Source organism: Diplotaxodon limnothrissa, linkage group LG9, assembly GCF_057381915.1.
Source record: "Diplotaxodon limnothrissa isolate DT_005_m linkage group LG9, D_limnothrissa_male_GT1.1, whole genome shotgun sequence".
Taxonomy (NCBI): domain Eukaryota; kingdom Metazoa; phylum Chordata; class Actinopteri; order Cichliformes; family Cichlidae; genus Diplotaxodon; species Diplotaxodon limnothrissa.
The window spans coordinates 34,319,663-34,345,161 of record NC_140604.1 but is presented as its reverse complement, the minus strand read 5'-3'; the positions used below and the strand labels follow the sequence as shown (position 1 = coordinate 34,345,161).

The window sequence follows — 25,499 nt, the reverse complement described above, 5'->3', positions numbered from 1 at the left end:
AGGTCCTTGAAGGGAATAAATGCTCTTTTACATGCCAGCCCAGCGTTTTCCTTCATCACCACGAAGGAAAACAGTCTGTGGTTTGTCCGAGTTTGGTGATTCTTGTGTCACAGGTTTACGTGCTTAATACAGGGACCTCCAGCGCCTTTTCAACAGCGCTGTGGACCTCGGGGGTGGGGGTGGGGGGCAGTGTTGTGGAAATGACACAGTCTTCACTAGTGGGGATAGTTACAAAGCTTTCTTTGTGATGAATTAGCAAAACATGTTTTTCTTGAACATTTGAAGATAAAAAAACAGAAACTCTTGTAGAGGACATAGAGCTCGATGTGAAAGGACCTTTATGCTGCACACTGTGAGCCACAGCCCTGACTTTGTGTTAAACTAATCCTAAAGTAATAATGGTATTTCTAACCACTGATATACCACAACTTTATCCTTTCAACAGCCACTGAAAGTTAGGGGACCTAGCTTCTAGACATTTAGAGATCCTCCAGTTTTAAACTGTATTACCCTTCAAGGGCCTGCAGTTCCCCTCCGACAGCCAAACGCAGCTGTTCTCTGATTGGATTGTTAAACTTGTGATTGACATGACCTTGACCAATCAGATGAAAGGAAGAAAAATAGGGTCAAAATTCGTACTTGTAACTTGAAACTTGAGTGCAGAGTTTCACACGTATTTTTTGGCCAAGTCCACACACAAATCTTTTTACACACACAAAACTGATTTACAAGTACAAAATATTTATGACCACAATTTGAGCCCATACGAAACACTTAACCTGAGCTGCACGCTGTCTTTGCTGCTCAGTGAGACCAAAATACACCAACGTACACAAAATATGTATGTAGCCAGCGTGCAGCTACAACCGCCTGTGTCACGATGCACCTGTCAGTCAAAGAAGCCATGCCCCTAAAAATCCACTGTTATGCATTAATAAGTTTAATGCAAGTAAACCAAACTATGTGTTTAAATGTAACTGGCACATGGTGTGCTTTACTTTCAGCTTAACAGAAATTATTTTAAACCAGATTTAATGATTTCAAATTCATCATTTTTCATTAGAAATCAAACATCTGTTTAATTGTTTTCGTTTTAGACTCAGTTCTTCCTCAGCAGATTTTTTTTTTTTAGATCAGCCTCACAGTTCTGACGTCTGTAGTAATGAAATGTCATTTATACAATTTTAAAAAAATTTTAAATAAAATTACTCACAGTTAAAAAGGGCATCTGGGTGTGGCTCCTGTTTTCATACCTACCTACAGTTTAATGTTCACATAAAAAACATGGACAGACACGCCAGCCAGTGAGGCCTTATGTAAATGCTCTAGGCTTTCTTTAAAGATGCAAACCTTTTTTTAATGCAATGCATTAATTACATTTCCTGTTACTTTCTTCTACATGAGCCAGCATAAAGGGCAAAACCGCCAAAATCAAGTCAGCTTTTAGCCTGTTCGTCAGGACGGTGCTGCCTATCTCTAATGTGCTGCCTATTTATTCATTTCCAGTCTGCTTTGCCATCCATCACGTCAAACAAATGTCCCCTACAGGCTCCCATATCGACCTCTAAAAGCTGCCGTGAAACCCGAGAGCCGAGGCAGCGGCGATAAAGCTCAGCACGTTCAGCTGATCTGAAAACAGCCCTTGGTGGGAGATCAATGGCGGATGGTCTCGGTGCTAAATATTTCCCATCAAGCTTTGTTTGTTCTGTCTGGTCAGAGCTGTCTGACGGCAGCAGACGTCCCCGGTGCTTCAATAAATTCATTTCAACTGGCATCATGTAAGATCTATTTCACTGCTGCTTCATACAGGAAGCATAACATCTCCATGTGGTGTAAAAATTGACATCTGAAGACCCTGTGTATTTCACTTATTCTCAGCCCTGCTGACTAGTACATCCACCCTAATAAGTCTGCTTACACCATCCTATCATCAGCAGCTCCAACCTCACGATGTGGACGTTGTAGGTGTTTTAGTCTCAGTATCTCCTGACATCAACTAATTACTTTAAGGCCTTTTTTAAAATTTGCATTTAATCAATTTTGTTAAAATTCATCAAATGGGCAGAAATGAGAGAAAATTTGAAAGATGTCCCTTAAACACATTCATGGCTTTCACAACAAATGGAATAATTGCAATCGAGCGCATAGGCAAACCCATGTGTTTTTTACAGCTTGTCCAAAACTTTTATATGATATATAGTTTAGTAATGAGTCTGTGTCTTAATTATGTCAGAGGTCTGGCACTTTTGTTGAACTGGAAACGTTGAGATCGCTAAGAAAGTTTACTTTCATAAGTGTTTTGGAGAGCAATGAGTCATCAATCCAAATTTCATTTGCAAGAAAAAAAAAAGGTTAAAAAAGGTTAAAAAGAACAAAATAATAGGTTATTTCTTTGGCAGACACCCCCTTCTTCTTTTTATCCCTGTCAAGGCTCAGTCTCAAGTTTCTTTTAAAAAAGTGACGAGAAAAGAAAATGAATGCGCGTTTTCAAACCCAAAGAAAACAATTTTTATGCTGATCACTGTAAACAAAGCAAACTTTTAGCTCCACTTGTTCCACGACAAAGTGAACACAGCGTTTGATGGATGGATGGAAGTATAAATGAATCACCATCTGATCCCTTTCCTTCATGCATCAGCAGATTAATAGTCTAATTCACTTTGACCAATAACTCTCGTGTCATACCTGCAGGTTTTCTTCCTGTAAATTTATCTCTTGCAGATGAAAAAAAGGACGGGGGGAGGGTGGACGTGTGTTTAGACTTGACAGAGTAATTTGCAGCTCTCGAGTTTTAAAAAGAAATGAAATTAAGCCCACTCTCTCAATATCCCACAGAGACAATTTTCCAAGTTCCTGCAGCTCAGTGAAATCTTCCCAGATGGGGGTCGCTCAGAAAAAAAAAACCTTTATTAAATGTCAGATCGTAGGCTAATATGCATACATATGGGGGGAGTGTGGAATCTGAACGATGAACTTCAGGTAATGACTGCTCCTATCTGCTTTGTATGAGAATAAAATGCTTCAGTGGCTAATCTTAAGTGTTGCGTAAAAGGCCTCGCGGTTACTTTGAACCCGTGAACAAAAGCACTCCAGACTTCAGAAGTGTTTTTTGTTGGCGAGCCGGGATGCAGTCTCTCAGATGTACTTGATAACAAATGAATGGCTGCAATCCTAAAAAGCTTAAGTGCCTTTGGTGCTGCGGCGGTCAGACACGGTCAGAGGCAAACACAAGCGCCACACAACCTGTTTGTTTGCCGAAAGGAGAAAGTTTGCATGTGCGCAGCCACTGTCATGGAAAGAAGAACAAGGCTTTTGTCGTGTTTGTAGACTGAAATGCTAAAATGCTTTGTTTCTCTTTGACAAGTCAAGGTTTTTTTTTAAGGTGTTTAAACACTGCTTCTTGGGGTCCACCAGCTTCTTTTTGTTTTTCTGAAAACTCTCAGGGAAATGCTATAAGACGTCCTGGCCTCATGGAAAACTGCGTAATAGCTCTGTTGGTCCCCAGAACAGTATTTCCACAATAAAGCCTTTAAAAAGGCGCGATTGATTTTTTTTAAGGAGTCTTTTATCTCTTTAAAATATGTGGCATGTTACGCCATACCTTTTCCAAAACCAAACCATCCATTTTCTTCATGTTTACATAAATCTAAGAAAAGAGATGACTGCATAGTGCAGCTGGATATTTAGTTGGTTATTTTTATAAAACTCAAAGTCCTTAAAATTATATTTATTCTCCTTTGTGGCTAATCTCAAAAAGAATAGCAACTTTACATTTATGTTATGTGTACATACACATCGTTGACCATAGTGTGAGCTTTTGCTAGTGTAATGAAAAGATTATAACTGATCTCAGAGCAGGGAAAGCAAAGTCAGGGTTAGCTTCTCTAGCATACTGGTCTCCTGTTAGCCTCCTATCAAAGACTAAAGAGGTTATTGACAATATAAGTAAATATGAATGATCTCTGGTCTGGTCGGTAAGCACAGAAACTGCTGGTTTTGCGTTTTTACCAGCCGCAGACTTTAACATAGATGGAAAATGACAGAAACTAAAGTTTGCATGGGCTCCATAGTTACGCTAGCTTCCACAGACAACTGAGGCCACATAATGGTGATAATTTACAGAATTAATTTAAATAGGCGATGGTAGAATGTTTGGAGCTGCAAAGAGAGAAATGATTTGCCTTTGGTACGTGTTAATTGCCTATATTTGGATTTCACAGGGAAAGCACTGCTTGCCTTGCTTGTCCTGACAGATCGCTATGATGTAAACACATTTGAAGATGTGAACATTTGTGGCTATTTGTGGCTAGTACTTAGTACTTTGCCAATATTAGTGGTTGGTGCTTTGATGGCACATTATTCACTTTTAAAGAACTTACAGAATAAATGTTTGTTTTCATCAAACAAAACAATTCACACACCAGGAACGACCTGCAGGGCTCACTTTCTGCGTGTTCACAAGCCTATTTTAACCACATCCACATACAGTCACCCCTATTATTATTTGGTGATTTTATTTTAAATAACATGGGTTCTGTTTGTTGGCAGCAAAATGTAAGACGTTCAGAACAGGTAGTACAATACAAATGCTTCATTTGCACTCATGTAAATATCACACTCTCAAAAAAGATGTAAAGAAATTTAATCGGGCTGATTTTGCAGAAAATTTAACCTGACAATGAACTAAACATATTTCTTATTTCGAATTCTACAACTACAGTATTTTTTTCTAGTTAGTTCAGTTTTAGAAATTTTCATTCCAGAAAAACTAAAATGGTTTTCAAACGCTTTGATCGATACTTACAAGTGGAGGTGAAAGTAAAATAACAAAACTAATGAAAAAATTGGTGGAATTCAGTAACATAAAAAATAAAAGCTGTTACATAAGCCAGCAGAGAATATGAAAAACAAAACCTGTGGTACGTCAGAACTGTGAAGCCTAATGCTGTGAAACAAACACAGGTGTTACACCTTTGGCTGTGGCACTGGATTGAAGAAAATGACCTCCTGTTTAGTCCTTTCTTTTGCAATGTTATGTAATCGCTTCTAATGGCCAGAGTTAAATGAGTGTGGCCTGAATTATGTGTTGAATAAAAGATGAGCATCCTGTACAGTTGTTCTCGTAAGGCAAATGGATGAAAATGTCAAGCCAGCATTTAAGGTCACTATTTCTCTACAGAGTTACTCACGGCACAGTTTCCCTGCTCGGCTCGCAGAGGAGCAGCTTTTCACAATAAAAGTACAACTGCTGCTACTCTGATATATGTTTCCAGACAAGCAAACCACCAAACCCCAACAACAAAATGGTTTTCCTGTTTAAGCAATGAAAATGTAAACAACCTAAAGCCAGCCGTGTGTCCAAAGGGTCAGACATGGTGCATTTTCCCCCCAGAAAACTGACTCTTGCTGATTTTTTTTCTTTGTGCCATCATAGAGGTGGTTATGTGGGAAAATGTCAGCAGATCAGCAGGTTCTGAAATACTCAGACCAGGCTGTCTGGCACCAGTCACCATGCCACGCTCCAACTGATGCTCAGTTTTAACTTCAGTAAGTTGTCTTGACCATGTCCACATAAATGCATTCAGTTGCTGTCTTGTGATTGGCTGATTAGATATTTGCATTAATGACCAAACAAAAACTACAGTACCTCTGTAGACTTGATGTGGCGCAAAATAAAACGAGGACATCACATTTTCAGATGTTTGGCCTTGGTTTCATGCTGAAATATCGCTTTCCATGACATATTCTACAGACACAGGTTTACTGTGACACTTACCTTTCGTGCAACAGCAAAAACCAGAATGGCAAAACGAATTTGTGCTCTTTGTTAAACTGTTGGTGCAGGGGACATGCTGACTACTGTACTGCTGGGTTTTGCAAGAGTGTCTGTCTATTGTGGGTTGTGTGAAATTGTATCAGCACAGCAAAGAGGGTAAGGTAAAATTTGATGGAATGAAGCTACTAATAAAATGGCATTCTCCATCTGTGGCTCCCCAGGTCCACATTCCCTCAAAGGTCAGTGCTGTCAGCGTGGTTTACGGTTTAAAAAAAGGAAGATTGTACTTGTTAAAATGCAGTTGTTGAGTTTTTAATATGAACTCAAGGGAAAGCACTTTGTAATTTTACATTACCTGTCTGATAACAGTGATTCTGTTTGCAATGAAGTGGTTTATATCCAAAATTTGCTGGTGAAAATTAAAATATGAGTCCAGTTTAATGACACTGTCTATGTTAGGAGTGTGTGAACAGCAGTGCACCTTCTTTCTCCACCACACCCCTTGTTTCTCTTGTGTGAAAGCTCTGAATGCTGTTTGTTGGTTTTATCGAAGATTTTGGTCTTTGTCTTGCATTTGAAAACAGTAAAAATGTAGGAGCTGCTGCTGACAGACCTGCAAGGACCTGCAGTTCCTCTAATGCCCACTTGAACCTGGATTCGAAAGTGAGTCAGTCTTCATAGACTCCCAGCAGAAATAAGCATGTTTACAGCATATGGCAAACATCAGTTTTGGTCTCTAGCTAGTTTGTCTTTATAGGAACTGTATCCGGGATGAATTTGGTATTTCTAAGTTCAATTCAATTCAATTCAGGTGGCTGCTAGCTGAGCATGTTTGTGCTGTTGGTGCCTTTTGGAAGTATTTTTAATGCAACAATCTGACAAATAACACGACTGTGCATTCAATTGTTTTAAAAGATTGTCAAAAAAGGCTGTGTTCCAGATTTGGTGAGTGAAATTCTAGAATTTTCTACAACATTCTTGTCACATTTCTGAAGAGAGGACCCAAAAGCAGACAGAACTTGATCTTAACAAAATGCAAGCTGTTTATTAAGGGCTGATAGAAGATCAGACAATGATACAAAAATAAAGGGCAATGAAGGCTTACACTAACCAAAACTAGACTGGGAAAATCCACTGTGAATATGGGGGGAGGTGAACTGATGTTCTGCCAAAAGACAAAGACGAACTGACACAATATACACAGACAGGTGATTAGTACAGTAGAGACGGCTGGGAAACACAGCTGGAACAATTAGACACAGAGCCAGGGGAAGCAAAACTAAACACAAGCATATGAGCCAAGGACTATCAAAATAAGACAGAAAACCCACTGAGACGCAGACTAAGACACACAACTTGACGTGGGAAGACAATAGGACACATGGAAAACTGACATGGTAGAGGAGAAAGATGGAGAGAGCGAGGCATACATGAACAGAAGGAAGAACCAACATGACACATAGAGGGAATAAACAGAGACATGACAGAGGACATAAATAAAGCACATGACTGACTCTCAGAGGAGACACAGGGATGAGACAAAGACACAAAAGGAACTTAACAGACAAGAACAATGAATCTGAAATACAAATAAACTCAGAGAGACTAAAAGAACTAAACTCAAGACTAAACTGTACAAAGCTTGAACTTAAATCATCATCATCATACAGATAAACTCTAAACGCTGGGTCACCCAGGACCATGACGCTTCTAGGACAGATGGCAGTGGCAAAGCTATAGTTGAGGCTTCAGTCTGGTACTTTACAAATCAGTGGGTCCCTGTGGCTAATTCATGTGTTTGTATAACACTTATCTACTTGGCACCAACATTATGTTATTTTTTTAAGGGTTTGTCTGATTCCTCAAGCTCACAGATATTTCTAAGCTATGTTCTTCAGTGAGTCCTCTTGTTTAGAAGAGGAATGGTAAAGGTTAAATACATTAATTCCATCGTCAGGAGGGACTGCTGTATCCTCAAACCACAGCTAAAGTTAAGAAGTGCTTGTTTTCCTCCTGCAGACTTGCATTAAAAGCTTTTGAGCTTGTTATGACGGATACTTTTGTTCTCAAGCGTGTCTGGCACAAAGGAACACCCGAAGTACTTCATGTGATGATGTTAAAGTGTATTAATGTACTTGGAAATGGCTTGTGGTCAGATCTAAGTGTTGAATAACTGCTCAGCAAACTGTGTTTGCTGTAATGGTTATGGTTTTACCACCTCACAATCTGAGTTTGATGAGTTTATTGATCGTGCTGTAGCACAGACAGACAGAAGTGAGTGGGAGGTGAGCACAAACTTCCACCGACACAAAACAGTCAGGACGAGTTGACGGAGCTCACCTGAATCCTGATGAAGTTTGAACATTTCAAGTTTTTATGAGGAGCTAGCTTATTGTAGCACAGATGTGGATAAATGTGTGCAGATTAATCATGCAGCTCATTGGTTTTTGTGACCTCAGTTCTCATGGTTACCTGACAAAAGTGATTTCAAAATGATTAACTAATGTTGTGCAGTATCAAAAATAATTAAATAAATAAATAAACATGACACAGAGGTGGAATATAAGAGACCGATGTAGATGTCGTGTCGCCACATGTTGATTTTTGGAATGTTATGATTTTAAATTAACATATTTCATCTATTTTCAAGTGGAATTTAATCTTTATTTTTACAAGTAGTCCCACTGAAACCCAATGTCTCATTTGCAAGAGAGAGCTGTTCCAGACAAACATTAAAATTACTATAATATGTCTAATGTAGTGAGATAGGAATCCAAATCCATGATCCAGTAAGAAGTTCTATTGAACAGATATAAAAAAACAAACCTGTGCAGAGAATAGGCAGGATAAAGTGTGTCCGAACAGAAGGAAGAAAGAACTAAACTGAGGTCCATGGAAACAAACAGGGAACAGGTTAGAAACCAGGACAAACATGATGGTGAACAACAGACTCAAACAAAACAAAGGAGAAGACATTCATATACTTGGAGGACAGAGGGGTGGAGACCGGCGGGGAACAAAACACAGGTGAAGATGATCAAAACAATAAAACTCAAAACAAGAAGAAAGAGAAAATTCAATCAAATCAAAAGCAAAACAGGAAAAACGGAAATGAGCAGACATAAATGAAACAAAGAAAACATGGAAACATAAAGGACATGCTAAACATAGATGACCTCTGTCAGGAAGAGTGACTACGCCCCTAATACTAGTATTCAGGTGGCGTTATAATAAAATTCACGGAGGTAAGAGTCGTCATGAAATGAGAAACTATGCATAGGTGACAAAGCCATTTTTGTATCAGATTGTAACCTGTTTATTTCTGCTGTAACATTAACATGGCAGTCTGTGGGCATTGAGTCACTGCTGGCGTTTCAAGTGGACGTTAGAGAAATTGCAGTTTTTTGGCACTTCCTTGTTGGCTTCATTTTTCCAACCTGGAAGTCGCTTCATGCTGAAACTGAGCATTTAGAGAAGCATGAAGTTTTGGCTCATAGGGCTTATTTCTGTGTATTCTGACGTCATTATGTAACAGTTTCACATATTTACTATGAGCATCCATCATTTTAACAGTACAGTGTATGGCAGGAAATTAAGAACAGCAGAGCAGGTCCACTTTAGGGTTCGGGGAAATCAACCTCGACTGATGACAAGCACCAAAAATATTCTGACATGCCACATTAGGAATAAGACTGGTCTAAATTACAAAATAAATGGTCCCTGAATTCCATTTAGCAGCTTCAACATCACCATTTCCCTCCAACAGGAGACGACACAACACATTCTTAAAAATATCTCGTACTTTAGCACAATTACAAACCCAGTTTTTATACAGTCTGGCGTTTGTTTTTCCTCTGTGAACACGTGGCTGAAACTAGCTTCACAAAAAAGTTTAATATTCTTTCTGCAAAGGTTTGTCTCTTGCTGTAAAGGTCTCGCAAGCCTTAAGTACAGTGTCATCTTTCACTGTATTATTCATCCTCATTACATCTCAGCTAGTGCAGTCTATCAGGTAAGAACGATGAAGAGGAGTTCCTGTGCAGTGCACACAGGAGGAAGAGGGACATGTCAGCGAACGCCCACGTAGTCCTGAGGAGAAGCCTGATCAACATGATGACTGAAAACACCTGTGTGGCTCAGTAGGGGGGGAAAGGGGGTGAGGAAGAAGAGGATTCTCCAAAAGCTAGTTTCAGATTTAAATCTCACCTTCTTCCTTTTTTTTAATTTTTATTTTTTTTATTTTAGACAACTTCTACAAGGTGGAGGGAGCCAAGGATGCCTTAATCTGTGGGAACAGCAGCGACGCAGGGTGAGTCAACAGTTTCTCTTGTTCCGCTGTGAAGGTGGGAGACGTGGATTTGCCTGGGTGTGATTTGATTCTGAAGTTCATGGTTACACTGAGTGTGATTACAAACCACTGAACCAGTCAGGGCCACTCACCCTGAGCCTGGTAACGCCTGAAGTTTAAAAGAGAGTTTTAACAGACAGTTGTTTGGTTTCCCTCTGTAACCACTTGGGGGTTACAGAGATGTTCCCCTTGTTGGTTTGCCAGTCATAGCAGATAAATGTAGCACAGTTTCAAGATGTTCTGAGGAGCGATGCGTTACTTCAGGCAGAGCCTTGGGAAGAAGCTCCATGGAGTGGGGGGGGGGTGCTGTGGAGATGATGTAACATGTGTTGGGTTGTAATTTTTTCACAACCCATATGAAGAAGAGCAGTATGAAAATAAATGCTGTGAAATGTTTTCTGATATGAAGATGGATAAATATAATATTGTTGTATGAAAGCATAATCATCTCTGAAAACATCCAGAAAATATAGGCTGCATACATGCATATGGTGACCGACCACTGACTCACAGCAAAGCTGGATTGGAGCAATAAATGACACTGACACTGTAATTTACTCAGAAAGTTGACATGCGGAGACAACAGCACACAAATGAGGACTCCCTCATTGGTTTAATATCAGACGACTCTGTTGTTTACCAGCAGAGCAAACACAGCTCTGCGATGGCTAATGAGAAAGTCAGATTTACAGAATATCTGGATGGTCAGGTCCTTAACACTTATTTTCACACATTAGGTAAGAACTGTTGGATTATTGCCCAAAATTCAGTAACAAGCTGTGTGTGTTTGGTGTTTGGATGTTCAGTGGTTGCAGTGGAGGATGTTTGTGCCTGTGGAAGTCTACCACCAGCTCCTTGGTTTTATTAGTGTTGATCTGAAGGTAGTTCTGCTGGCACCTGTCCACAATGTCTTGGGTCAGTTCTCTGTACTCCCTGTCGTCCCCATCAGTGATGAGGCCGACTATTGCAGAGTCGTCAGAGCACTTCTGCAGGAAGCACTCGGTGGAGTTGTGGGAGACGTCTGCAGTGTAGATGGTGAAGAGGAACGGAGCCAGGACCGTTCCCTGTGGGGCCCCCGTACTGCAGACGACCCTGTCCGACACACAGCCCTGAGTTCTCACATACCGTGGTCGGTCAGTGAGGTAGTCCAGAATCCATGTTGTGAGGTGATGGTCCACTCCTGAGTTCTCCAGCTTGTCCTTCAGGACCGTGGGAAGAATGGTGTTAAAGGCACTGGAGAAATCAAAGAACATGATTCTCACAGTGCTCCCAGCGGTCTCCAGGTGAGCGAGGGAACGATGCACGAGGTGAATGATGCCATCATCCGCTCCGATGCCAGGCTGGTAGGCAAACTGAAGTGGGTCCAGTGATGAGCCCACCAGGCGCCGAAGCTGAGTCAGGACCAGCCGCTCCAGGGTCTTCATCAGGTGGAATGTCAGAGCCACCGGTAGCATCACGCTCGTGTCCGGAGTTAGCGGTGTTAGCCAGGACTCCGTTAGCAAAACAATGCTACATCGCTGGTATTCCCCCTGTGACCAGGTTAGCGACGTGAGCTCATCTTATTGGGCAGCGATGTTACATTTCCAGTGATTACAGAAGGGAGAGATGGTCTATAACGTCTCCTTCTTGGGTGACAGCGCTCCCTCCCAGCACGACACCCACGTCTTTTCCTCCTCAGCTCAGTGGGAATGTCGTGTCTGTCCGCCGGCAGCACTGCTGTGGGACACAGCGCTAACAGCTGATCCCTGCTGTAAACAAAGCATCCATATGCTGGGTTCCCAAACATGGGTAAAAAATGGTGTGAAAGAAAAGAGAAAGACAACCAAGACTAGCACAAAATGGTAGTCCATGATTGCAGAATCTAATTGCTTAAACTTTAGTTACAAAAAAGAGAAAGTAAAGAGGAGATACGAAAGAAGCTCAGAATGAGCGGAGCTGCTGTAACAGGCTGCCACTCACGGGGGGGCGCCGGAAGTCAGAAAGACTTCACTTCCTAATAATGATAAATTGGTCTTACCTTTATCCAGTTGCTAGCGTAGTAAGGTCCCAGTCACACAGACTCGGGGACAATATTTTTCTCCTACCTTGCAGCTGCTGGTTTCTGAGAAAAAAACACAAACTGGAAACTGAGACCGTTTGGTTTCAAAGTGAAACTTGTGCCTTAGCTCTAAACTTTTACTTTGAAAGGCCTCTATTCCAGCTTGCATCATACTTTTTCAAATTTCACTAGCACTTGGCTCATTTTCAGGTCCCTAACACCCGAAACACTCCCAAAGAGGTTTTGGGGGCAACACCCTCTTTGTGGGGAATTCATCTGGTGACTGCCGTCAACCTCAAGCAATCATTTGCCAAGAAATCAAGATTTTTTTCCTGTAGCGACTGGAAGTTGAAGTCTCTGGGCCTGCATGATTGGGGCATAAACATTATAGCTCACGGGGGTATCCTCATGTGAGGGTGGTAGCAATCTGGTGTCAGGGGGTAGTGTTAAGTGGATTTATCCCAAAACTGTAGTTTGTGTTTTGTTCCAGGTGTTTGGTTAAAGTTGGAGCACAAGTTGGTTTGGCTCAGGATTTACAGTTATTACAGTTGGCGCACTAGGTCATTAGGGTCATTTCAATAAGTGCTGATTGGCACTTTTTAGAAGTCAGTAGCATTTTTGCTTGCTGGGTTGATGGGCTTCATTGTTGGTGTATGCAGTTGCAAGATGGTCTCTTGTTTATATAATTTTTTTCCAGTGGTGTGGGTGCTTGAACTGAAGGGACACAGCGTACGCTGCTGTGAGCGGGTTAATGATGTGATGTAAGCATCATCAGAGCAGCATCACAATCATGGGCTAGGTTTTGGTGAGGTGGCGACGGATCAGGCTTTATGACATTTATCTATATTCCTTGTTTCCCATATGTTTATTATTATTAATATTATTATTTGTACATGTATGCCTTTGTTTGCTTGTCACATTAAAAGTCCCACTTTAACCATGTGCAAAATCATCCATCACCCCCAGTATATGACCTTCGGCTGCAGTTTCCAGCTTTCTGCATCCTGAGGTTCAGCTGAGCTTGGGGCTAAAAATACATGTGTGAAAAGCTTTGGCTTCACCACGACGAAGAGCTGAAAACATCAATCTCTCTTTACTTTCCTGTCAATCATGCAGCATAGCAGTTTGTCCCTCACAACCTTTAGTTATCACTTTATTGAATGTTCTTCACATTCGAATCTGTCTGATGATTTTTCATACTTTGGCTGACTGTTTCGAGCTGTTTGAGGATGTAAACAACAAAGAGGGAATGAGATTGGGCTTCATTTTGTTCCCGTCTCACCTGAGAGTCCAAGTAAACAGCAGGCTGAGTCTTTAGTTCTGCAAATATTTTTCTCAGACGGAGGCAGAAATGATCTGCTGGTGGGGTTAAATTTCAGTGGAAGGAGACAAAATGCAAAGATTTTCTCACTAAACTGTCCTTAGCTAAAGTAAAAACGTGCTTGGTGGCAGTAGACACTCCATCTTTAGAAACATTTATGCTTTTGCAGAACCCGTGCATGTTGGTTTAATGTAACTTCATCATCCCGCTATGAATGCATCTGAAATTACCTCCTATTTTCTGTCATTTGGCTCCAGACCGCATTCTCATATTTTAAAGTTGAATCTTTGACTTATTTCTTCCTCTTGCACTTTGAGACCTCAGTGAGAAATTCTGCTTTTTGACTGAAGATGGATGGAGGCTGATAGAAACATGTTAGCTACTGCATGTGGAGTAGGCTTTTCTGGACACCACAGAAAGACAATCACCAGTTTGCAAAGGAAATGGAAAGAAACAACCAATCTCTCCATTACCAACAGTTATATTTTAGGTCTCATTTCACTCATACACAATATCTGCTTGTTTTACTGTTTCTCTTCCAATATGGGAAAGGTTGTTGGATAATCTCATTAGAGCAATGTTGTCATGTCAGCTGTAGCTCCTGCTGAACTTTCTGGCTCCATTTTTGGCCTTTTTCTTGTTTAAAATAAAATGACCTAAAGTCTAAAGTGAAATCTCATGTTTGTAATTTCCAAACCTTTCATTAGTTGCTAATAATTACTGAAGTTGTGTGTGATACCTCCAAGTGTCAATGTGTCCTTAGTCGAGACTCCTTGGGACTCAGAAGTGACCATATTTAGACAAGAGGCTGGACTGTGAAGCTACCAGCTAATGCAAGCAAGCTGCATTAGCTGGTACTGATCAGGAAGCTGCATTCATACGTGTGCACAGCACATCTGCTGATCTGCTAATTAATGCTAATGAAGAAAAATTCACTCACTCAAACAGAAGCACAGATATTGCAGGCAGGCTGTAACGCACAGGCTGTCACCATCCACCTGTGACTCCTGTGAGTCGTAGCACCCACTAACTTTACACCTTAGAGAAATCTGAATGCATGAGTGAATAAAACCCCTGCACAGTTAATGTGTTGGAGGAAAATAGCGCTGCAGGCTAAAGCAGGGATTTTTTTTTCACATATCAGGCCGTAAACATGATTATTTCTGCTGAGACATTTTAACATTAGAGCCTATAAGGACTGACTCACAGCTGAAGGCAGCCTCAAGTGGACAGTAGAGGAAGTGCAGTTTTTGTCACTTCCTCATTGGCTTCATTTTTCATGTTGCTGCTCTTCGATCCTGCCTCAGCGTGATGAGATGGTATGAGCGTGTCTCATCGTGTGTTTGGATCTTGCTGCTGGTGTCGTGTGCTGGACTGTTGTGTGACATGTCAGAAAGGAGAAGCGTCTGACCACGCTGAGAGCAGGACACTGAGTGACACAGCTATGACAGTACTGTGTGTGTGTGTGTGTGTGTGTGTGTGTGTGTGTGTGTGTGTGTGTGTGTCAGAGAGAAATAGACCATCACCCAACTCCAAGTAGCTGTTCCTCTGGGGAGACGGTTAGCCTGAAGCTAACTGACCACGTTATTTGAAACTGATGCAAACAGGACTAGGAGGCAAGTGAAACAGGAAGTAAACAGAAACATACCATGGCATGAACCCGATGAGGAGGAGGAGGGGAGGAAGATGAGATGGTGCAGGAGAAGTGAAGCAGAAAGGAGGATGGGTGGAGGGAAAGAAAGAGGAGAAGATACAGAGGGCAGAAGATAAACGAGGGAGGAGATGGACAGAAGGCTATTAGATGAGACGGGAGGGGGAGGAGAAGAGAAAACAGAGGGATAGGAAGACGAACGAGGGCAAGGCAAAGCAGAGAAGATAACAGAGGGAGAGAGAGAGAAAGCATGTGAAGAGAAGGAATAAAGAAGAAATAAGAGATAAACAAACATAAGGTGAGGAGAGAGAGGCAGAGAGATGTGTTCAGTAGAACCAGGCAAAGAAACATCTTTTAGATCCACAGAGAGAAACAAGAGAGAGGAAGTAGAATGAAGCAAAAGGAGAAAAGTAAGGAGGTAAAAGAAAAAAAGACACGTGGGGAGAAAGAAAGATGAGGAGGAGCAGGAGAAGAGGGGACAGTGAGAGGTAAGGATGATGAGGTGGATCATCAAAAAAGAAATGAAAGGAAGAAAAGAGGATAGAAAACATAAATGAGTGAAAACAAGCACGGGAAGGAGGTGACCCGGGTGCAGAAGGTGAAGTTGAACAGAGCTTAAAACTCCAACATAATATTATAAAAACACAGTGAATCCGTGCAGCTTGCTGCATCTGAGGAGTTAGGAGGGTAGGGAAGTTTCCCTTATCCTGTTTGTCAAGCTAACAAAGCATTCTCATCCCGAACTGGCCTGTTGTTGTCCCTACGCAAGGTGTCCTTTGGTGTTCGTTTAAATAAAAGGGGAAAAAGGGTTGAAGCCCATGTTAGGTAGAGGTGCTGCTGGCATTCATCACCTGGTTTGTCCATCAGGTGACAGGAAGCAAACTGCCGTGTTTGTGTTTTGCACCTGATTCTTGTCACTTTGCACAGCTACGCAGTGGATTGAGTTTGCGCTGCATGGATTCATTCATTCATTCACTCATGCTCAGCTCAGCAGGGTGTAAGTGTATATATATTATCTGCTAATGGAATACATCTTACAGCAGTCAGTGAAATGTGGCACTGATAACTGAAACTCTGAACCCATGAGGTGCTGTAGCCCAGGTTATGTGTTCAGCAGTAGTTGCTATGGTGATAGAACCAGGTTATAAAAGAGACCCACCTTCCTGACACCGAGACTCCTGAGTAAGGGCAGCGTTTCATGTTTGAGAGGAGTACCTTTGTTAGTACGATCAACAAATCGACCACTTAAACATCTCATAAGGCAACATTAGGGGTGCAAAGATACACAGAATTCACGGTTCGGTTCAGTTCGATACTTTGGTGTCACGGTTCGATATTTTTTCGATACAAAAAAAATGTTCATGCCTTTTTAATTTGTCATTTATTAAAATTATAAATGTATATTTTAACTCAAAAGTACAGTTTTTAAATTTAATGTTGCTGAAACAACCAAGTAATAAAAAAAATAAATCTATCTGATCGAGGAATCACTCATCTTTGGAAAAGAGAGTTTATTACAGAGAAATGTCTCTTTCCAAAATAAAAGCTCTACTATACGCTTCTTCTGGGCTATATTCTCAGCAGCATATTAAACATATCAGGTCCCCATAAGGAGAATCCTGTGCTAACAGCTGTCTAAATGACTCGGGTAAAGTTTGTAGCATGCGTGCTTGTTGTTTTTGTCTGCTTCCACTTGTCTTTGCACTAGGATGATGTCGAGTAAATGTGCAGTCATATTCGTTGTGTTCCTACTAGTGCTGTCAGCGTTAATCTGAAATGACGTTAAAGCCACAACACGGCAAATCTCCGTTAACCAGCTACCGCGGATCGCCCCGTGCGTGGGGCTGGACGGCGTCAACACGTTAACAAGCTAACTGCACTAACGCACTAGTTCCCACCAATGTAACTGAGCATTGCGTGGCACATCCAACATACTGTTTTACTTTAGTCCATGACGCGCTTACCTTCAGGGTCATACGTCACATGAAAACCAAAATAGTTCCAAACGCCAGATCTGAATGAGGTGGGGGAGGTTCAATTTGCCATGTTGCAAGGAGAGCTTAGCTTCTGTCTCGCTAGCTTGCCCTGCGCTCAGTGAATCTGCGTTCGACTACTCCGCCTAGGCTGCACTGTCGAGAGCAGATTCACTGAGCGCTCAACACAGACAGCATCGTCAGAAGGAAAGTTGATAAAATAAATTAAAAAATTTGTATTGTTCGATACATATGCGTACCGAACCGAAAGCACTGCATCGAACAGTTCAATATGCACCCCTAGGCAACATGGTGACTCCTCGCAATGACCACCTTCTTCTTATTTTGAGCAATGATGACCTTGCATGCTCAGGATATTTGCATAGTGTGATCTGATTGGCTAGCAGCAGCACTAGCTCTTCACATATTGAATATTCCTCCGTTTTTTTAGCACCAGCAGCGCGAGCAGAGACGATGAGCCATATTCACATCACCTGTCACCTTGTTTTAACGTTGGAGCTGAATGTTCTGTGATTGCACTTTAGTCTGTTCAAATAAACGTGTCACCAGTCATTTATTCCTCTCTTTACCACAGCCTGGGAGTCCATATTTACCTTTCTACATGAACACGCACTTTCTGTGATGTTTTCTGTGCTGGTTTTGAGATTGGAAGCTTTTCTGTGGGCACAAAACGAGTCAACGGGCGAGTTATCAGAGAGAGAGCTGGAGGAGGGAGCGAGCGGTCACGGTAGCAATGTTGATCGCTGTGTTGTCTGCTTTCTGTGCTGAAGCTGCTCCGCTCGCGCATGATGCTGATTCGCTAAGCCTGAGGGCAAAGGTCACTGAGCTAACCCAGTCTGACATACACATTGTGACTCCTACAACCAGCTGCAACAGAGTCACAGGCACTTCATCAGACAAGCGCAGAGCATTTGTCAGGGCTGCGCAGTATTGGGGTAGAAGGAAATTGTCAGGCTGAGGGGCCATTTTGTTTTCGGGCTTGGTTCTGATTGGCTCTGATGTTACACTTTCAAGTAATGAGCAAAATGTGTAAAACTGTAATAAAAAGTGTGAGACACAGAAAAAGCTGTGTCTTATAAGCAGAGCTGGAGGCTCTTTCATGCCGCTCTCTCCCTGCGTCACACCCTCAGCTCTGCTCCGGAGATGCCGTGCCGACCTCACTCTTCACAGCATCTGGTCGGGTTAGGCTGGGAACGCTGCTGGCCTCGGGGGCAAGGTTACAAGCATACAAACATATGAAATATCTGATTACATGAAGGGGGGGGGGGGGGGGGAAGTTACGCTGAGGATGATGAGGGTATACACGAAGGTTTATTGGATTTATCGGCTGATGTTAAGTGCTTAAACCCACAGAGCACTGTCCGACTCTTCTTCTCCATTAGTTCCAGGTATCAGATTTGCAGGCATGTTTGATAGAATTATTGTTTGCAATCATAGTCTAAGTGCATGTTCAGAAAAGTTTTTGCAAGCTGAAACTATTGCATTAAAGTTTATCAGCCCTCTGTTTGTATTAATGCGATACTGCACACAGTACAACTTGTATGAGTCCGTGGATAAAGTACACCTTGTGCTAATTAATGCCAAGTCCACATTCGCCTTTTTTTATAAAAAGAAACGGACCAACTGCGGGCGCTGGGATATTATTTTTGGCATCTTAATAAGTTTGTGTGTCATTTTAAGTGATTTTTAAGTTAAACTGTTTGTGATATAACTCGTCTCGTGTTTCATCCGGGTGTGAAGCAGCTGGGATGAAAGGCAGCACCTCCAAACTATAAACTACAAGTATAACTATGAAGTGTTCCCTCTGGGATGGGTGGAGTTCTTGCCCTAAGCAAGGGAAATGAAAGATCTTGGGATCTTATCTGTTAGTGTTGAGGTAGACCTGATTGCTGAGGTGTGAGCAGTAATGTGGGCATTGTACCAGTAAGGTCACAAATACAAACGGCTGAAATGAGCTTCCTCCATGAGATGCGTGGACTTAGAGGTAGAATGAGGAGCTCGACATTCGGAGTGAACTCAGAGTGAGATCTGGTTAGCATGCCTCCTGGTTGCCTCCCTTCAGATGTTTTGCAGGTATGGCTGAAATGTAGGAGACTCTGGGATGGACTACGAACCAAATGGAGAAGTTATATATGGCCGATCTGGCCGTGGGACACCTTGGGATCCCCCATTGAAGTGGAAAGATGGATTATCCTGATGCGTTAATGCTATTCTGCGTGCTATTTTCATAAGATTTTTTTTCTTGGTTTTTGTTGCTGGAAATTTTTTGATTTTTACTTTATGGTCTCCAACTTAGAGTAAATCGCAGTCGAGTTGTAAACCGTCTGTGCCAGGAGTAAGAAGAGGGATAGTATTTGATGAAAAGCAACCTTGAAAACCCCCAATTTTGCTTTGCATCAGCTCATTTAACTAAGTAACTAGCCATGTTAGGAAGCAATGGAATTGGACTTGTGAGAAATCTCTACAATTTCAGGACCGGGACCACTCCTCCTTCACGCCCCTTCCGACCTCAGACTATAAATGCCCCCTTCTCCAATACCCGTTGTTCTCATTTCCATGCCCCACCCTTACCCCCCTTTTTCCCTCTCTTCTCCTCTTCTCTTCTCCTCCCTTCTTTCATTCATTTCTCGTTAGTACATGGGGATCTGCCCTGCCCGGGAGCCATCGCCAGTCCCCTTCGAGGCCTTCCCCAAACCGCAGCACCAGTTCATACTTCCTCAACCCTCTTCGCTCATCGTTTCTGAGGATGTGGTCCCAGCTAGTGAAACAAGATCAGTAAAATCTTAAACTCAAGTATAAAACTTCTAAAAACAAATTAGATGTATCGTGTTTATCTTGCCATGGTCAATGTCTACTTAAAGAAACTCCTTCTGCTCTTAATGCTGATGTTGTGTCACATCAAATCCAAGTCTAGAGTCGGCTCCGAGCTGTGTCTCAGTGCTGTTATAGAATAATGAATGTTGTGAATTAGGCCTGGTAGTTGTCCACAGTTTTTCATTTCCTCTGGCTCACAGTCAGAGTGATGTTCTGCAGATAAATCTCTTTCTGTTCGGAGCTGAAATGAAATACATGAATGACGGATAAACTGGAATTCAAACGAGGTAATCCCGCTGAGCAGAAACTCGTCGATTGGACAGATTTCAGTCATTCTTTAGAGAGGGAAGCCAATCATGACTGGGTTCAGACGTATTGCCTTTAATTAGTGCTGAAAACCATCACAAAAAAGTCTCCAAGCTATGACTGTAAATGTTTTAAGAAGAAAATGTGGTAAAATATGAGAGTGCAGTCCATCTGACATGCCTGCAAAGCCCCGACCGACAGCAGCAGACAGCTAAGATGCAGAATGACAGCCGACCCAACGGGCTGCCTCGTTACAGATGCTAATTAGCTTATTCTTGTCACTGGAGCTCGATGGCATGTAGCATGTGACCCATGAGGTCATTGGGAGGAAGTGGGTTTGTGCTGGGAGGAAGTGATCTGAGGCAGCCTGATTCTCCTGCTTCTGCTGCTCTGAGGATTCAGCAGAACCGCATCCAACCAGTCCCGCTTGGATCTGGATGCTCGTTTTCACCTGTCAGTTAATCATTTTCACATTTCAGGCAGTAATGAGTGTGTTCACAGTCACAGGAAGATTTAAGCCAACATTTTCATGGAAAAAAAACAGAATATAAAAAACAAGTTTTTGAAGTAACGTCCAGAATCCTCAAAGAGGAAATATCCCGTTTGTATGCACTCAAGTATAGTTTTAACTCCTTTCATAAGTTCCATCTTGAGCCTGCACACTGCCACTGTACATTCAATGTAATATCTTTTAAGATAAGCACGATGGAGAAGTCTTTAGGGATTTGGTAAATGCCGTCATTGCAGCTCTAAGTGCAGTCAAATCCTTTTTCCCTCTAAGTTTAACCTTATTTTCAGCATAATTGCTGTCTTATTTCTGAGAAAGGGATGAAACATCTTTCAGACAGACAAAAAACTGCATATTATTTATGCATGGGTCAGAGTTCTTCAAGTGTTTTTAGTCTGGATGATCCATCCATCTTCAGCTGCTTCTTTTAAAGCCCAGATGTCCTCCGTGTCCTTCAGCTCGTTCCCAGGCCGGATGGGATTTAAAATACCCAGAGAGTGTTCTGGATTGCATCCCAGGTGGACTCCACAGGGAGCCGTCCAGGAGGCGTCCTGATCGGTTCAGGTTTAACAGACTGCTTTGGAACACGAAGGAACGGCAATCTGCTCAGAGCTCAGAGCTCCTCACCTCCTCTCTAAGGGTGAACAGAGACTCATCGGGAAGGAAGGAAATCTTGGCTGATTGTGGTGGTGATCTCATTGTTTTGGTCGCCAACCAAAGCTCGTGAGCAGAGGAGACAACTTGCAAGATAAGACTCTGACCTTTTCTTCTTCACCATCTTCAGTTACTATGATGTTACGCCCCAGTCTAGGGGTACAGGAACATAACATAAGAGTTGAAAAGGATTGACCCCGCCTTGGTCCCCAAAAGCCTACACAGAGGGAAAACCAATTTCTTCGTGAACAGTGGTTTATTGTCTAAACTGAAGCGTGACTCCGGGGTGAACAAAGGCCAAAATAACAAACAAAACCAGCTTAATCAGTCAAGGAGGTGCTACCTAAACCCTACGTGATGAAAAGAACAAACAAAAGACAAATGTTATGCCTAACTCCCTAACTGAATAAACAGGAGGAAACAATACAGAAAACAACAGGGCAGCTCACCCCTTCGGCTTCAGTCACTGTTTACAAGGTGCTATTTACAAGTGAAGGCTAATTTACACACTATATACAAGCTCAATAGGTCACGAGAATCACAAATATCACAGCGTTTGGAGGCCAGGGTCAGGTCTGCTGCTGCCCCAGGACAACTGCTAGTGAGGAATTTTGAAAGCAACCGCATGAATAGGGGACCAATCAGCAGCCGTCAGCTTATCCAATCAGGGACCTGCAGAGACTTAAAGACACAGAACAAGAAACAGCCACCAAAGCACATTATGGGTTGTATCCCAATTCAGGGTCTGCAGCCTTAAAGTACGCAGCCTCAACGATCCTCAAGGGCCGCGTACTCAAAGACCGCTAAGGCCGGAAGTGCGAGGCTTGTGAAATGGGACGGTCTAGCCTCCGTCGCGCTGCCCAGGTTGCCTAGCAACCATGATACTAACCACTGGAAACGTGTCATACAGCTTTGTTTGACAGAAATGAAGGAGAAAATCTTTTGTTCATTTGTTTGTTGCTACATGAGCTTTGATCATTCTCTGTGACATTAAGTTCAGCTATTGAACGGCGTATATTTTAAAGTAAAGGCTTTAAAACCAAGTTAGTACAAACGTCACTAATGTCACATAACTTTGCCGACATGTGGCCAACAGTAATGTTTAATGTTCTTCGTTATTAAACATTTGCACATAAATAAGTGACATAATATTCAGTACTTAAAGTTTACTCTTCGGCCGCCCCTCATCCGCCGTTTTTTTCTGCAAATTTATCCACACCCATCACCGCGCTATGCATTCTGGGATATGTTGGGCCACGAAGTCTACACTGCCACAGCCTTACAATTCAGGGAAATGAAGGACGCATTTCAGGGCCGCATTTCGAGCAGCCTTTGAATTGGGACAGCCTTCGGCGCGCCGCTGTGACGTAATCGGCCTTTAAATGCGTACTTTAAGGCTGCAGACCCTGAATTGGGATACAGCCATGGCCAGGGCCATAACAGGGACGTTTGGTCTTTTTTTGCTTTTGGACAGGAACTGTCACATCTCAGGTGTATAGTCTCCTCAGATCAAATCTAATCTGGCATCTAAGTTGACATTAGTGAGAGCTCTTACTGTTTGCTATAAGAATATGATTTGGGGGATTTCAGTGAATTATCCAAAAAAGTCCTTTTGTTTGTCGTTAACACACATTAATAGGAATACGTGTTGGTACACAGCAAAATCTCCAGTGTTAAATTAACACTGGAATATTTCTAACATTTTGAGTTATTTTCCAGTGTTAGAAAATCAGCACTGCTCAGTGTTAGCCATTGTTAATCTTCAAAACTGACTAGGTTACTTTTAAACATATAACACTGTCAAAAGTGTTAATTTAACACTCAACAGTGTTGTATTTAACACTCAGAGGTGTGGGCCCATATAGACACTCTCTAGTGTTAATTTAACACTGGAGATTTTGCTGTGTACTTGGACCTCATGGGGAATCCCACCTAAGCTTCATGAACTGTGTGTAGTTACTAGACAAAAAAAGTTAGTGGACGGCTGATTCAGGTAAAAGAACTGGGTTATCTATGAAGGGAGCTGTTCCCCCTTTAATGATGGAACGCACTAACTTGAGGAGGGGATAGGCCTCCTGGATGCTTTCTAGGTGAGGTTTTTGAAGCATTAACAGATTGGTGGAAGCTCGGGGAAGATGCAGGGCACACTGGAGAGAATATGTCTCTGAGGTCACTCGGTATCATCTGCAGAAGAGCTGGAGAAGGTAGCAGGAGAGGAGGAAATCCAGTAAGTGTTAAAAAAATACCTGGATGTTATTCTGCCCAATGAGAAACTCAGATCTACTTCAGCCTCACGTGCCTGCAGTCCCCAATAAGAAAATCCAGCTGTGGCGAGAAGCTGTTTTCTCATTAAACCTTGAAAACAGCTCGAGCCTCTTATTTGCCCCATAATGTGACCAGAAAACACAAAAGCAAATTCAAAAGGTGGAGGTGTATGGCTTTAATCATCATTGACCCAGCTTCCTCTTAGAGAGACTCTGCTGTCATCGGAGCAGTTAGCGAGAAATATGGCTTGACCCAAGTCTGAGGAAATAGCTGCCGGGGGGGTTGAATTTCCTGGAATACACTGCGTCATATAGCTGATATTCATCATTCCATTAGCCTAGCGTTCACTGCTGGTGGTAGCCACGTCTCTGCCGCACAACTCTGTGTGTTCCATTAAATTAGTTTAGCATTAATTTCTGCCGATGCATTTCCAACTCTGCATCTGTGTGTGTTTGTTGGCAATTGGTGATACACCTCCATCTTCACCTGTGTGTGCATGTGCGTGTGTGTGTGTGTGTGTGTGAGAGAGTGACTGAATGTTGCACATGCCATAAAGCTCTCAGTGCACTCTCTTTCTGATATAAATGGTTAAAACATTATGTTAAAAGCTGCACTGGTCAATAACTCAAGTACAGTATTGAGAACAGTTTTCAGAATGCAGGTTGATTTTGTCTGAGTGCCCGTGTGAGTGTGTGTTTCTGCCTCCCTCCGTCTGCTGTGGGTGTGTTTGGTTTGAGTTATGAGCTCTCCGGGAGGCTGTGAATGTGACATCTGTCCAATGTTTAGCCAAAGACACAAAAGAGGCTTCCACCACCTAAACGCTGGTCCACGGGGAGATAACTGAGAGAGTGTGTCTTTGTGTGTGTGTGTGTGTGTGCTGATAAGAGGCAGCACTAAAGCACTCTCAGTTCCTCGGTACAAAGAAAAAGAACTTTGATGAAACCCGCTCCTTTATCTGTGCAGCAGAACTGTTTGATCTGCGTTGGATACAAAGCAAATAAACTATTATTACTGCTTCTTCTTCCACTCCCAAAATATTGGTCCGATTAATGCAACGTGGATTGTATTTGTGAAAAAAAACAACTATATTTAATGTATGCTGTGCTCTTATAAAAAGGTTATAACCAGCTCACCAGCCACAGCTACAGCCTCTCCTCCGCTTCATGTCACTATAAGCTGTAAAAATCCTCAGTTATGAGATATTTAAAGACATTTTTTGGACACTTCATTGGACAACTTAATTTGTAATTATGTTTAGGGTGTAGCACTGCCTCTTTGATATAAAGTATATTAAATAAAATGTAATGTTTTATCTTAATACTATGAGTATTCACGGTTATAGTATCGAAGTTATATATCGAAGTACTCCAAACTTGGACCGCTTTAAACTAATTTCCCAGATATTTTTCAGCCCTCCTAACTCTGTAAGTACAGGATCTAAAACCAAAATGACCTTTGTCATTGTTTTATTTAACCATCAAAAAAGTTATAGCATACATGAAAGCTCCTTTTATTTTGATACCAGGCTTATCGTCAAGTTGTGGTTCTTTGTATAAAAATAACTTTCTATCTGTCATATTTATAAACAATCAAATATGTGTTGCTTTGTCCCCCAGAAATCTTAGCTCTGTGTGAAATATGACTATCGTAGATTATGGAAGGTAGTGACGAACATTTGTTCCCTCAGTTTGTTCTCAGCACTAACAGGATATTTACGTTGCCTAATGTGGCCGGTGCTGCTGTGGTTCTTCGCAGGTGTTGTGGTGGTTGGTAACATGTGATACATGTGCTTATGTTTTTGCTCCTTCAGCGTAGCCTCTAAAG

The 25,499-nt window shown here is 42.0% G+C and overlaps 1 protein-coding gene across 1 annotated transcript in view; it reads left to right on the top strand.

Annotated features, from left to right (window-relative positions):
- Positions 1 to 25,499, top strand: part of LOC146625992 (sodium channel protein type 3 subunit alpha-like) — a 206,402-nt gene that overhangs the window by 30,612 nt on the left and 150,291 nt on the right. Inside the window, exon 8 of the mRNA XM_085363113.1 lies at positions 10,022 to 10,085. Within this exon, the coding sequence (XP_085219239.1) occupies positions 10,022 to 10,085 (64 nt within the window). The remainder of the gene's footprint in view (positions 1 to 10,021; positions 10,086 to 25,499) is intronic.